This window comes from Pseudorasbora parva, chromosome 9 (genome assembly GCF_024679245.1).
Source record: "Pseudorasbora parva isolate DD20220531a chromosome 9, ASM2467924v1, whole genome shotgun sequence".
In the NCBI taxonomy this organism is placed as follows: domain Eukaryota; kingdom Metazoa; phylum Chordata; class Actinopteri; order Cypriniformes; family Gobionidae; genus Pseudorasbora; species Pseudorasbora parva.
In genome coordinates, this window is record NC_090180.1 from 32900412 (window position 1) to 32916620 (window position 16209).

A 16209-nucleotide genomic window follows, 5' to 3' on the forward strand; every position below is an offset into this window, starting at 1 on the left:
AAGTCATTTAACATTTAGTTTGTATTGTTTTCTCCCTTGGATTATTTGCTGACATTATTCTTATTTGTTTGTCACACCTTGGTTTCTACCTTTAAAAAATAAATGTAAATGTAATCAAGTTAGGATTCACACCGCTAGTTCTCCATTCACTGTCCAGGTACACAATATATTGGCTTTATGAAAACGCACCATGTTTTCTGTTATGTGTGTAAAATGTATGGACGTATTCCGGAATGTTTGTGTGGAAGATGTGAGAAGAATTGGGAAGAATCTGTAAGAGGAGAAATGCATAGTTTCTGGAGGATGCGGCTATCAAATATGTGCATGCATTATTGTTAAGGGGGCTCCATGCACTTCAGACATGTGTCAGTTAAGCACAGGTCAGCGGCTGCAGGCTCACCTTTGTGGTTGAAGTCATATATGTACTCTGGGCAGGCAGTGGACACCATCCTTCCAGGAAGTCCCTCAGGCCAGCATACGATGCCATCCCACTCCGGCGAGCAGTAACCCTCTACAACACAAGAGGATTGACATTTAGATAGAGTGAACTCCACTCACCACCCACCCACTCCAGAAGTACATGAATAACCCGAGGACAGAGTTACAGAGGAGAAAATCCAGCTTCTCTGGCACTTGGACACATTTAGATCTCTACTACGATCTCTACTACTCTCAATCTGCTCAATATACTCCGAATGTGTCAAACACTGTGATAATAAACTGCTGTCGATCTTTTAATCTTGTCTCCCCTTTATGCGCAAGTCAACACGAAATTACATTTATAAACTATTTTACTTTAGTAATCTAATGCGCAAATTCAATGTGGATTATAAGTGGAAAGGATACAGATGAAAAGGATAATGAAAGCAGCATTTTCAACTGTAATGTGTAATGTTTTGATCAAATGCAGCAAAGTTTAACCACACAAGTGTCTACAATATGAAAGCAATCCTGTCCATGCGTTTTCTGCTACCTCTGAAAGTGGTGGAAAGTAGATAAGTTTAAAGCGTTTCAGACCCTGTTTACACCTGTATTTAGGGGCATCCACTTGTGTTCCGATCGACCAAAACACATCTTAACACCAGGTGTAAACAGAGCCCTAGAGACATTCAGTCAAACATGACCTTACCAAGACTCCTTTTTCTTCAATAGTCCCCAATAAATCCTACAGTATACTTATAGCTATTACATTATACATACAGTACATTTGATTACACTTTATCTATCCATTTTTTTTTAAATTTGATTGTCTCTTTGTCACAGTGTAGTTTTACATTTAAGTCCCGAGTAATATTAATTATGTACTTACTCTAGAGTTAGGGTTTGGTTTAAGGTTTAATTATGCATGATTTATAGTTATTACTACATTAACTAAATGTAACGTGTATAACAAGGATTATGTGTAAAATAAAGTGTTACCATACATTATATCTACTTGTAATCAAATATGTAATAATCATATTACACCATATTCCAACTTTAACAGCAGCAAATGTGAATCAATCTGGCAGAATTTTTCAGAAAATCATGTAAGTACACAATAAGTACATTTTGGTTATACTTTATTTTCAAGTGTCATTGTTTCAGTGTAATTACAGAGTAATATTAATTAACAACATGTACTTACTATAGGGTTAGGATTAGGTTTAGTTTAGGGTTAGTTGAATGTAATTATTCTTTTGATGTAAGTATATAGTACTTAAGGCCACCTAATATAAAGTGGGGCCAAATAAAGTGTTACCTAGATTTGATCAAATGCTTAATTGTATTATGTTCGTTTATATTAGTCAAATATAGCTTGGACAGTGAATGCATTTTGAAATTTAGCACTTTACATTCAAACCCTGAAACGGAATGCTTAAGACCCTGTTAGATAAGGGCCCACAATTAAAAGTATATAAATTATAGCTACATAAATAGTAATGCTAATGGACTGTTTAATGAGATCAGAAAAAACAAGCCCAGCCCAGGTGAGCAAAAGTAATGTAATGCATTACTTTTCTTAAAAAGTAACTAAGTAACACAATTAGTTACTTTTTAAGGGAGTAACACAATATTGTAATGTAATGCATTACTTTTTAAATTAACTTTTTCCTATCTATTTCTGGTTCGGAACTTATATCACTTACAGTATAATTTAAATGCTGATCTCATCCAAAATGATAAACAAAAGCTAATGATATAAAGTCATTAGCCTTGTTTTATTACTCCATTTTCAGAAATGTAACTTTACATAAGTGTCACAGTCAGAAATGCAAGTGTCACAGTCCCTTCTATTATAGCACGGAGCATTAAAACTGGAGCATAAATCTTTTTTTAGTTGCTTAAACAACTAAAATACAAACTTTTATCATCCCTTTTTTTCCTTTGTTTCTCAACATGCTATACCTTCACATGTCAGGCCAAACTGACAGCAAGAGCACAAAGCAGCTTCTGTTTCTGCTCTGGTAACAATGGTTCATGTCATTCAACTCTCTGAAAACGAAATCATGCAGGAGCACAAGAGGAAGCTCAGATCTAGACCACCTACAATATTTCAAAGTCTGTTCTTGAACACAAGTTTGAAAAATTGCCACTTTCGACAAAGAACTGAAATATCTGGAAATTTATCAATGACACAGTCTTGAATGAGTCTGAATGACTGACGATACATTTATATATTAACTGTTCTTCTGCATGTAGGATCCAAACCTCTGATAAAGGCAAGGGTTTCTGTCCTGATTGGCTTTGTTTTGTGTATGAGCACATGGTTTTGTCTGTGTTTATATTGGCCATGTGTATCACTATAAACCATTATATTGGTTTAGCCATCTCCTTATCCGGCCTCCTCATTTCCGAATCGCTTATCTTTGTCTAGTCCTCCTTTTGTCAAATATTTGGTCCCAATTTATACTAGGTATCTTCAATACCTATATAATTATAAAAATAAATGGTTACACTTTGTTACAGTGTCCTTGTTACATATGTTACATGCACTTGACATAGTAATCATAGTAAATTATTCATAATTGCGAATTGTGCTGGCAAAATAAGTCACAATAAGCAAATTTCTATATTTTTCTATATATAGCTATAGTTAAAGAAAACCTCAAAAATTATATATGATTTGTTGGAATCAGACAAAAATTACTGAGATACGCCTGTTGGAAGTTTATATAGTTAGCAAAGACAATTTATAGAAAAATCACGTTAAAGTTGAAGGTTCCAAATCAAAATCACCAGCAACCATACCTTAAAAAATCTGGTAAAAATGATATCAAGATTAAAGATTTACATTAATAAAAGTCCTAAAATACGGAGTGACACGGACATTATTTTTAACAGTTTATAATAAATCGGCAAGTTAGGAGCTACTTTTAGGCCTTTAGTGAATACGGCCCCCGATGTTTTCCCCCAACAGTTCACCAAATGTCCATTTAATACATAACAGATAAAGTTTGTGTGAACACTTACCAAAGACGGATATTTTGAAATACTAAAATTCTGTGGATTGGTGTATATAAAGATCGTGCACTGTCTGAGCACAAATAAGATCGTTTTGTTTACATCAGCATGAGAAAATTACATTTAATTGGTTCAGAACTCACGCCATCGAGAATTCGCTATAAATATTCATAAAATTGGGAATGTTGTCTTTATAAAACGATACCAAACTTCAGCAGTCATCCAGAAGCGAACTGAACATAGCATTTTTAATGGACAGAAGAAAGGTACTCCTCTCAGAAAACATATAAATAAAGATACTTTTAGATGTTTAATTACTATTTGAAAGCATTGGGATCGCTAGATGAGGGCTTAATGAACACATTTTTGTGAAAACCTCAAATTCAACCAAAATTGAAATGTTTCACTTGTTTTGCCTATAGCTCGAAATTATCACATATATTCTTGCTAGCTTGCTTATATGGTTAATTATTTCACCTGTTGCATCATGCACAGCTTGTTAAATATCAAACATGATTCATGCCTAGTTTTGGAACTGAAAAATGGAACATTTCGTGATTTAGAATAATGAAAAGCTGTTCACTTATCTTAAAGGGTTAGTTCACCCAAAAATGTAAATGATGTCATTAATGACTCACCCTAATGTCGTTCCACACCTGTAAGACCTCCGTTCATCTCGGGAACTCAGTTTAAGATATTTTATATTCAGTCCGAGAGTGTATCTAAGTGTATGCACACTTTACTGTCCATGTCCAGAAAGAGAATAAAAACATTAAAGTAGTCCATATGTGACATCAGTTGGTTAATTAGAATTTCATGAAGCATCGAAAATACATTTTGGTCCAAAAATAACAAAAACTACGACTTTATTCAGCATTGTCTTCTCTTCCGTGTTTGTTTTTAATCCGCAAACAAAGATTCGAATGGTTATGACTCAGCATATTGATTCATGATTTGGATCGCGTGTCAAACTGCTGAAATCAAGTGACATTGGCAATCCGAATTCTGAATCAATACACTGAAACAAACACGGAAGAGAAGACAATGTCACTGATGTCACATATAGACTACTTTGAAGATGTTTTTATTATCTTAGTGGACATGGACAGTATAGTGTGCATACACATTTAATTTAAATTTTTTGGGTGAACTAACCCTTTAAGATATTACATATCAGAGAAAGAGTAGTCTACAGCCAACAATGAAGTAAATTATTAGTTAATAGTTGCAGATTTGCTATAGATGCAGTAGAGACCAATCAGATTGTGCCGTGTTGTAAATGATGTTATAGCTAGCAGATCGCTTTAAAGACCATTAGCCTGCGCCATCTAGAGCTTCATGACAGAACTAGATATTTCTACTAAATAAAGTTTCAGTTCAAAATCATCCCACTCTTAGTTCCTCTCTGCCCGCAGAACTGACAGAAATGCCTTTTTGTTTTTTCCCCCCACATTCTCTTGGCAACGCTAGTATTTCTGGCTTTGCCTTCAGTCGCTGTTATTGAAACCAGCTGCCCCCAACTTGCCACAAATAACTAGTTCAGGATAAATCTCGGCGTATGACTTTACTGCAGATCCATTATTTTCCTATGCCTGTAATTAAAGATTTTCAGAGGGAAAATCAAAGCGTATGATGGAGCACATTTTATATGCCTGGAGACCAGCTTGTCAATTTTTGCAAATGTAATTAAAGGCGAGTTTCAGACAACAGGCCTGTTTTGCAGGACGTTTGTCCTGGAGGGAGTCTGCCATGTGTGTTTCACATTTCCAAAATAACAATAGCCAAATGCCGAGGTTTTCGTCTTACATATAGAGCATTAAGCCGCAGACCACCTCCAATAGCCTCCTGGTTTCAGATATAGCTCCACACAGAAACATCACATATATAATTTCCCAAAACCCAAGGTTATGAGGCAGCTATAACCATATCTGATGAGGTTGTGGGTATTGGTGATGTCATTTGGGGTTCCTGAATAATATTTATCTTCTTGCCCCCTTCTCACATGAGATTCGGAACGCCTGGCCTGAATTGTGCCGGGGTTTTGATATATGAACGCTTTTATAGCAATCTGGTGGTGTTATTTTACACCTAACCGCAAAGTTTGAGCGTCAGGCTATTTTCACACACAGGCCAGAGAGTCTCAGGGCTTGTGGAAGCCACATCCCGGCACTGTGCGACCCAGGCTGAAACCTCAGTGTCTCTCTCAATGGGAACCTTGTTCATGCCCCGCCATGGAGACTTGGTCTTAACCGAAGCACAAACGTGCAATAATAACAAATAAGAGCTTTGCAGTGAGGCCTAGCCTTGACTTGAGGTTGGGCTCCACCACCTCCAGCCTGGACTAGAATAGATAAACCGACTCAGCTACCTATTTGCTGAGCAAACACGACGATGCAATGGTCTAATAATAGTTGGCTCAACGGTTAGTAGAGAGCGCCACAAAAACGCCAAGGGTGGTCTCACAAAGACATGGTCAGGGGCGAAGCAGAAGACATTGCTGAATCAATCACCATGTCTTTCCTCACTCAGCAAGACATAGTGGCCAGCCGTTTCCTTTGGATGAGGAATACTTGAAAATAGACTTGTTTTTACTCTAGGAAATCTCCTTAATGGGCTATGACACGCATGTATTGTACTGGGGCCAGAACTGTCTTTGGCAATACCTCACGAAAGCAAAAGAACATTGAAAATTGCTTTGACGGCGACAGAAAGAAAGACAGTTAATAGCAGTTAGTGTGAAATTTGAGTTAGAGACAAAAGGGGAAGGAAATTCGCTCTTCCAATTTTCAAAATGCTTGTGTTATGTAAGGTTGCAGTGATGCATCAAAGGGCTACACACACACACACACACACACGCACAACATGTTTAGTGACACTTTACAAGTGAAATGTTCAGTGTGAAGCACAAAACGCATGTTAGGATTCATTTAAAACAGATGAAATGGAATCTGGCAACGTTTTATTATGCTGGTTGTTGTATGTATTGTTGCAGTTCGGAAATGAAATGTCACCTTTGAAAACAAAGTACCACCATAAAAACATAAAAACATAAAACCAACCAAGACATAAAAACACTTTATTTATTATCACTTTATTTGCAAAGGAAACCATGTTGCTTTAGCGTTTAGCTTATCATGAGTGCATTGCCTTACCAGGTCAGCTAGTGAGCAAGTTTATTACAGCAGAAAAGTCACCATGAGTCTTCATGAGTCATCATGAGCCACTACAAGCCATCATCAGCCATCACAAGCCATAATGAGCCACCATGAGCCACCATGAGCCACCATAAGAAACCACAACCCATCATGAGCCACCATAAGCTATCATGAGAAACCACGACCCATCATGAGCCACCATGAGCCCTCATGAGCCACCACGACCCATCATGAGCCACCATGAGAAACAACAACCCATCATGAGTCACCATGAACCATCATGAGTCATCCTGAGCCACCACGAGTCATCATGAGCCACCAGTCTTCAGAAGTCATCATGAGCCACAACAATCCATCAGACCCATCATGAGCCACCATGAGTCATCATGAGCCACCACAACCCATCATGAGCCACTACGACCCATCATGAGACACCACAACCCATCATGAGCCACCATGAACCATCATGAGTCATCATGAGCCAGCACGAGCCATCATGAGCCACCATGAGCCATCATGAGCCACCATGAGTCTTCACAAGTCATCATGAGCCACCACGAGTCATCATGAGCCACCACAACCCATCATGAACCACCATGAACCATCCTGAGTCATCATGAGCCACCACAACCCATCATCAGCCACCATGAGTCTTCATAAGTCATCATGAGCCACCACAAGCCATCATGAGCCACCACGACCCATCATGAGCCACCACGAGTCATCATGAGCCACCACGACCCATCATGAGCCACCATGAGCCATCATGAGTCATCATGAGCCATCATGAGTCATCATGAGCCATGACGAGTCATCATGAGCCACATTGAGTCTTCATGAGTCATCATGAGCCACCACAAGCCATCATGAGGCACCATGACCCATCATGAGCCACCATAAGCCACCACAACCCATCATGAGCCACCATGAGCCATCATGAGGTACCTCAACCCATCATGAGCAACCATGAGCTACCACGACCCATCATGAGCCACCATGAGCCACCATGAGCTACCACGACCCATCATGAGCCACCACAACCGATCATGAGCCACCATGAGCTACCACAACCCATCATCAGCCACCATGAGTCTTCATAAGTCATCATGAGCCACCACAAGCCATCATGAGCCACCACGACCCATCATGAGCCACCACGACCCATCATGAGCCACCACGAATCATCATGAGCCACCACGACCCATCATGAGCCACCATGAGCCATCATGAGTCATCATGAGCCATGATGAGTCATCATGAGCCACCATGAGTCTTCATGAGTCATCATGAGTCATCATGAGCCACCACAAGCCATCATGAGGTACCATGACCTATCATGAGCCACCACAAGCCACCACAACCCATCATAAGCCACCATGAGCCATCATGAGGCACCACAACCCATCATGAGCCACCATGAGCCATCATGAGCTACCACGACCCATCATGAGCCACCATGAGCCACCACAACCGATCATGAGCCACCATGAGCTACCACGACCCATCATGAGCCACCATGAGCCACCACAACCGATCATGAACCACCATGAGCCATCATGAGGCACCACTACCCATCATGAGCCACCATGAGCCACCACAACCGATCGTGGTGCCTCATGATGGCTCATGGTGGCTCATGATCGGTTGTGGTGGCTCATGGTGGCTCATCATGAGCCACCATGAGCCATCATGAGCTACCACGACCCATCATGAGCCACCATGAGCCACCACAACCGATCGTGGTGCCTCATGATGGCTCATGGTGGCTCATGATCGGTTGTGGTGGCTCATGGTGGCTCATCATGAGCCACCATGAGCCATCATGAGCTACCACGACCCATCATGAGCCACCATGAGCCACCACAACCCATCATGAGCCACCATGAGCCACCACAACCCATCATGAGCCACCATGAACCATCATGAGTCATCATGAGCCACCATGAGCCACCACAACCCATTGTGAGCCACCATGACCCATTATGATCCAACATGCTGCTCTAAATGCAGGAAAAGTGCAGTGTGACACCCATATTTAGGCTGACAGACTACATAATAAATGCTGTTACAATCCCGGAATTTATAATACTGTTGGGATTGACATGATAATGTGACCTGCTTCAAAAGACCTTGCAAAACAATGTGAGCCAGTCAGAACAGAAAGAAATACAATTTCAAATAGTCTATCCATAAAATAATATAATTTTCCTTATACCTTGTATTTTTGTGAACCCGCAAATCTTAATCGTCGTAGCTTTAAAAAAAAAAAAAAAAATTCAGGGTAAAAACTTTTTTACAGACGTGAACCTAAACTAATCCTGCCATGTCATAAAAAGGTCAAATTTGAAGGTTAAAGTTTTTCATGCATGTACTGTAAATGGTTCTATATATTGCAGTTTTAATATTTGTAATTATTTATCAAATTGTATTTTTAATATTTAAGATTAAAAAAAATAAAAAATTTGCTAACTAATTTGTGTTGTATAATTTCTTTGGACTCCCAAAAGGTCAAAATTTATTAACTATAGTATTAGGAGGGATATAACATAATAATTTGAAACGTTTACCTTGTAGCTTATAATTCACGAAACATCAAGAACGTCAATAAACATCATAATTAGATGAAGCACATGTGACGTATGATTCTAAAGAGGCATGCAAACTTTTATGGAGACTGGGCGATAGGCGGCAATCAGAGTATGTGAGCAGAGCGGAGTGGAATGGGAGTGGAGCGGCGTGATTTTGAATGGAGTGAGGAGTGGATTTTTTTTAAAGAGCGATCCACTACCCCTCCATCACAAGTACAATTCATGCCAATGACCCATAATATGACTGCACTTTTAGCCAGAACTCACACATTAAACACATTTAACTAGCTTGCTACAGATGGATCACTCATATCAGAAAGAATGGATAAAGATAAATAGTGGATAAAATATAAAAAATTATAGTTCAAGGAATTATTTTGTATCTTCTACATACTGAATATGATCGGGTGAAAGCACATTTTAAACAGGTAGCACTTACACACACACAAAATCATTCTCTCATCATAAAGTAATGATGCGTAGGGCATCAAGATGGCCAGAGGCGGTACTGCCCATAGATAAAATAACGGATGAAAACTATTTTCTACTATTTTCATTTTTCCAAACAAAAATGTGCCCTGCAAAAAACAGCAATAATATATAAATTATGAATGCTGATAAAGCCTAATAAACTTGACATGTTGTAGAACATGTTTGAAAACTATGTTCCAATAAACCACTTTGAAACTAACTATCTCCTGTTGTTGTTTTTTTGTGTTTTTTTGTGTTTTTTCATTTACTATATGTTATAAGCTGAAATTTTGTGATATTTCAAAGCTTACTTAAATACTTTAACCGTGAACCGGAGCGGAGCTGGAGTGGAGTGATTGTCGAATGCTTAGAGCGTGGAGTGTAAATTGCTGCCGCTCCACTCCACTCACATACTCTGGCGGCAATACAACAGTTAAAATGAGAGAGAGAGAGAGAGAAAAAAAAAACGTGTTAACAGAAATTGCTGAAAATTGGTCTTTTTAATCCCTGGTTACAGACTTGCTACATAATATATTTTTACGAGAACAAGCTCTTGAACCCTGACAATTCCTGCTTGTAGCTATTTTGTTTTATTTTTAAATAAATTAATAGATCAGAAATTTAAAAAGTGGCACATCATTGACCCAAATACAAAATGCATTGCAATCATTACCAGTGACTTCTGGTCTCAGCACTTCAAAACAGCAAAAAGACATGCATAGTTTTTTTTTTTTTTAGAGAGAACATGCTTAGCCTAATTTCTTCTGCTGGTCTATGATCAGAAAGACGTGTGCACCCTTCCAAAAGGGGTCAGAAAACAGCCACCAGAAAGAGTGCAGAGTCATCAGGTAAACAGGTCAGATCTGACTCACCCACCCCACAACACAGTGCCAAGAGCACAAGCCAGACAGCAGGAAATCTCTTCCAACATCACTTCAGATTACTGGGGGGCTTTTGAATAGATTCGATAAAACACACTGAACATTGCAGTTGACCTATACTATTAATTCACTGCATGAAACTTACAGCCAGGGGATCTGAGATTTATTCTCAAGATGCAATAATGAACATTCTGAACAAACAAGGATTTTGAAAACTATATGTGTGTAAGATACACTATATTGCCAAAAGTATTGGGACATCACTCCAAATCATTTAATCCAGCAGTTCCAGTCACTTCCATGGCCACAGGTGTATACAATTAAGCACCTGGGCATGCAGACTGCTTCTGCAAACATTTGTGAAAGAATGGGTCATTCTCAGGAGCTATTTGTGGGGGAAAAAAGTCCATTCGTGACATTTCCTCACTACTAAATATTTCAAGGTCAACTTTTACGCAGGTTTTACACTGCATGTGTAAGCAGTTCGGTGGCAGAGAAGCTGTGCATATGGAGAGCGGGAGCAGCGCATGCGTTGTTTTACTTGTAAATGCAGTCCATTTGTTTTGCAAATACAGACAAATATCGTCCATTCTGTTACATTTTCCTGTGTTCTCCTCTGTCATTCTCATGCTTTGATTTATGATAGGCAGCATCAAGTGCAATGCAAAACGTCGATGTAGTGGTGTAAAGCATGCATCCACTGGACTCTCGAGCAGAGGAGATGTGTTCCCTGGAGTAAAGAATAACACTTCTCTGTCTGGCAATCCAATGGATGAGTTTGGTTTTGGCAGTTGCCTTGTACCAAGTGTAAAGTTTGGTGGGGAGGGGAGGATTATGGTGTGAGGTTGCTTTTCAGAGGTTGGGCTTGGCCCCTTAGTTCCAGTAAAAGGTACTCTTAATGCTTCAGCATACCAAAACCTTTCGAACAATTTTCCTGTTCCAACATGACCAGTGCACAAAGGTTAATAAAGACATGGATAAACGAGTTTTGGTGTGGAGGAACTTGACTGGCATGCACAGAGTCCTGACCTCAACCTGATAAATTGGGATGAATTAGAGCAGAAACAGTGCCTGACCTCACAAATGCACTTCTGGAAGAATGGTCAAAAATTCCCATAAACACACTCCTAAACCTTGTCGAAAGCCTTCCCAGAAGAGTTGAATCTGTTAGAGCTGCAAAGGGTGGACCAACTCTATATTAAACACTATGGATTAAGAATGGCATGTGCATGTAAAGGCAGGTATCTGAAAACTTTTGGCAATTTGTGTATTTTTGAATAAGCAGAGAATATCTACAGTGCAAATAGCCACAGATGGTAGTTATACTTGGCAGATACTATTAGCACGTCATTGTATTATAGTATACTATAAAACAGTATGCCATTAACAACACATTAAAGGGGGGGTGAAATGCTGTTTCATGCATACTGATCCTTTTACACTGTTAAAGACTTGGATTCCCATACTAAACATGGACAAAGTTTCAAAAGTTAAGGTGGACGTTTGATGGGAGTATTTCTTTGTCAAAAAAGTTTCGGCAAGTTTTTTGCGATCATGCGTCCACTTTGACGTTAATGGGGGCGGAATTTCCTTGTATGGGCCGTACGGACAATTCTACCGGAAGAGCATGAGAGAGAGAGAGGGAGAGAGCGAAAGTAACAGGCTACGCCCATCAAAGCGCTGGCTCGTAGGCTGCGCTGCACAGGTGATGTGCACAATTACAATGTCACCAAAAAAGTGCGTTTTTGGTTGCCAGACCAAGACAGTCCTGCACAGATTCCCCAAAACCCCGCGTTAAGGCAACAGTGGATGTAATTTGCTTTTCCGGAAGAGGAACTGAGTTGCGCGAATGTTTATATCTGTTCGCTGCATTTCGGTGCCGACTGTTTCATAAACAAGGCCCAGTTCGACGCCGGATTTTCCCGATCGCCTAATGCTGAAGGATGGAGCAGTCCCAACGATAAAGGTCCCAACGTTAGAACCGCAGGCGGTGAGTTAGACTGCTTCAAAGGTTTGTGTTTTTGCCTATGCTCATCAAGTAGCCCAAACATGATCACGTATAGTTAATTGATCAATGGAGCATGCGATGTGTAGTGCGTGTACATTTGTTTAGCCGGCCACTATATGTGTAACTTTATGTTTGTGTATTGTAAAAGCACTCCAAACAACAATGCACAAAGAGTGGGGAAATATGTTGAACTAAATAAGCACGCTTCTTCATTCAAATGCGCTACTATTCCGTGTCTTTCTATAGCCCCGTTTCCACCACAGGAACTTTACCCAGGAACTAGGAACTTTGGGCGGTACTTCGTGTGTTTAGACCGCAGGAACCAGGGTCTAAATGAAGTTCCGGGTAAATATTTCCCCCTCCAAACGGCCCTGCTCGCGAGGTAGTACTTTTTCAAAGTTGAGCTCACGCAGCATTTTAGTTCAACGGGCATTTTTAAAAGTCTTTTGCGAGGTTCGTTCTGCGTTCAGTAAATATCAGTCTTGCTCTCTGTCTGGTGGCGCGCGGTCGTCTCAGCCATCTCACGTTCAATGTCCGTAATAGCTGATAATAATATACATTGTCATTTTAAATCTAGCTTTACAAGCTTTCTGAATATGCTGCTGAATATTAGTGCTCTTTTCTGTCGTTGTTAATTACCTCTTTAGTAAACCTATACATAACCAGCAAAAGCAGCACAGCTTGAATCTCTTCCATACTCGTTATTAATTTTTTTTCACCATGTAAACGACCTGACCGATTACTTTTAAGTGTGTGTCCTTACATGACGTGACGGCACGCGCCGCGCTCATTTTGACAAGAGAGGAAAGTAAATTTTTCTGAGGGGTAAACTTTTTATTTCATAAGTTATGAATATAATGTTGGAGTAATGACACAGCGTATATTGCCCCGGGCAGTTTTTACTTTAACTGCGCCTGACAGAAGATTTTTTTTTCTGAGATGATTATCACACTTTACAACAAATAGCTATAAATAATACTGTATTAGTCCTGGTGGCCGTTAAGAGTTGCTATGGCTACAGTTAACACACTCCAGCTGCTGGAGAAAACAGCGTTGACATTTTTGGTGCGGCAGACAAACTGCATGTGACAAATGATTGCGATTGAAAGTCATCACATGTAAACACCAGATCGGTTTAGATAACGTCTCATGTAAACAGTTCACTAAATCTTTCAATCGGTACACTTAAAAATGATTACAGTCCTTCACTGATTTGGAGGAGCAGTTGCGCGCAGTCCTACATCACCGGACTAATTTGCCTAATCTTCTCGGAACTTTATCGCGGTCGAAACGCAGACAGCTGCAGGTCTGGGGGGGAGAAAAGTTCCTGTAAAAAAGTTCCTGGTACAAATTGTTCCGGGTAATTTTGGTGGAAACGGGGCTTCTGTAAACACTAACTTAGCCTGCCGTGCAAAACCAGTCCGCTTACTAACGTTACAATTGTCTACACAAACCACGCGTAAACACACACACACACGTGCACAACTGCACTTCCCACATGTACACCTTCAAAGACAAAAAAACGACGATATAATTCAAGTATAAATATGTAAATAACACAAGCCGCTAAGCATATTATATAGTTAGTGTATAACTTGTACCACATAGAGACGTCCTGCTCTAGTCGTTTTTGCTGCTGCTCCTGTTCAACTGCAGCCTCTGGGTCTGATTCCGGATCATAGATGTATGGCTGTATCTGATTAAAAGCCATATTTTTATTTTGAATAAAGTTTTTTTTCCCGCTGTTAGGGATGACACAGCTTTACGACGCACTCGACTCAACACAATAGCAGCAGCGCGCACACGTCATTATTTAGCTCCGCTCACACGACACGCCCCCACCCGCTCGGCTTTTTTCGGAAAGACTCGGAACAGCGCATCTTTCTTATATAATTTTACTTAAATAAAAAAATAAAGACTTTTCGGAGATATGCAGGATGCAATGCTACTCTATAGGTACTCAAGATTGACATGACACTGACTGAAACTGAGTGTTTCACCCCCCCTTTAAGTGTATTTAAAGCTACAGTCTGTAAGTCTTGCCTCTATGTCACCATCTCAGTTTGAAACCTGAAATTACAGTTATTTGTGGAATTATCATCTTTATATGTGTTGTGCAAATTAAGTGTAAATGAATCTAATGTTTTGAGGAATTGTGTGGCTGTCATTCATTCACCACACCTCTGTGGATTCTGTAATTCGGAATCACAGATTCTATGTCTTGGAGTATAACCAAATTTTTACCTGAAAATGTCATTTGAACAAGTAAGTAACATGTCTGCCACTTTTGTTCTGACCAACTGAAAAAAAAAGCATTACATTTACATTTATGCATTTGGCAGACGCTTTTATCCAAAGCGACTTACATTGCATTCAAGGCACACATTTTTAGACTATTGTCAGTTCTTGCTTTCCCTGGGAATCGAACCCATGACCTTGGCGTTGCTAGCGCCATGCTAGCAATGCATTACAATAAATCACGCTACCAGTGGTGATTGACGATCGCTTAGATCACATCACATCAAACCGTGCAATTATTATTATCGTTATACTTTGTTCTCAAAATGGTAGTTACCAACATCAGCATTGCGTGACTATGTGCATTTAGTGTGTATTAGCTTTACCTGTAAATTTAAATTTTTGTAAAGTCAATTTTTTTGCTTTTGACTAACTTTTGACTTGGGTGAATCCCCAGCTATCACTAATGATTGTCATTTGGACATTTCTAGATTACAGTCCACCATCAAAATTATATGTTTGATTTTTCCAGCTGCTATAAATGATCCGCCACCTGCAGTATCCTCACATGCGATAGCCTACTAGCTGGACTCCTTTATGCAACCTGATCTCACAGATTTCCGTGAAATGAACACGGACCCTTAACTCAAAAATCCGTGGTAGTTTCACGGAATTGCCAAAAATTCCGTGATGGGTTCACGGAAGTGATGCCTATGTAAGTCAATGACAGGCAGCATCCGTGGTCCACACATGGATTCCCTGTTCCAATACCTTATATTCGTCAGTTTGCATAATTTCAATAATTCATTCAGCATAATTTATTTACATTTATTTTTCTTTTTATTCTGACACATTTTGAACACCGAACTCAATCCCTTCCCTAAACCTACCCATTTGTGTATTATAAAAAAACAGGATATAACAGGCAGATACACAGATACTGCAGGCACAATTTATTCAGAAACTACAAATATTCCAAGTGTTCCGAGGCCAAATGATTGATTTCTGTGAAGAAAATCCCCAAAAACGATCAGTAACGTCGAGTCCATCCGCCGAATATTAATACATTTCAAATATTGCCGCTGGAAGAAACGTAACGTCAGCTTTGACAGCATTGGCTGTTGTATGTCGCGTAACCAATTGCATTATTACATCAGCTTTGATTGTAAAATGCCATTGGCTCTCGTGTGTCTCGTGACCGATCGCGTCATGCTAAAGAGTCGTTTGTATTATTAGAATCATGAGACATATGATCGAGCGCGTGTGTGGAGCGCGATCATCATTTCAACGATTAAAACATTAAGATCAACTACATGAAGATATCGTATGACTTCAGAAGACTTGGAATGCAACATGAGTTAATTCTTCTATACGGTTTCTGGTCCGTTTTTGCGATAAATAACTGTGACTGTACATTTATTTGC

At 39.7% G+C, this 16209-nt stretch overlaps 1 protein-coding gene across 1 annotated transcript in view; it reads right to left on the minus strand.

Annotated features, from left to right (window-relative positions):
- The window catches only part of pth1r (parathyroid hormone 1 receptor), a 133956-nt gene that overhangs the window by 35731 nt on the left and 82016 nt on the right, over positions 1–16209 (minus strand). Inside the window, exon 3 of the mRNA XM_067453218.1 lies at positions 401–511. Within this exon, the coding sequence (XP_067309319.1) occupies positions 401–511 (111 nt within the window). The remainder of the gene's footprint in view (positions 1–400; positions 512–16209) is intronic.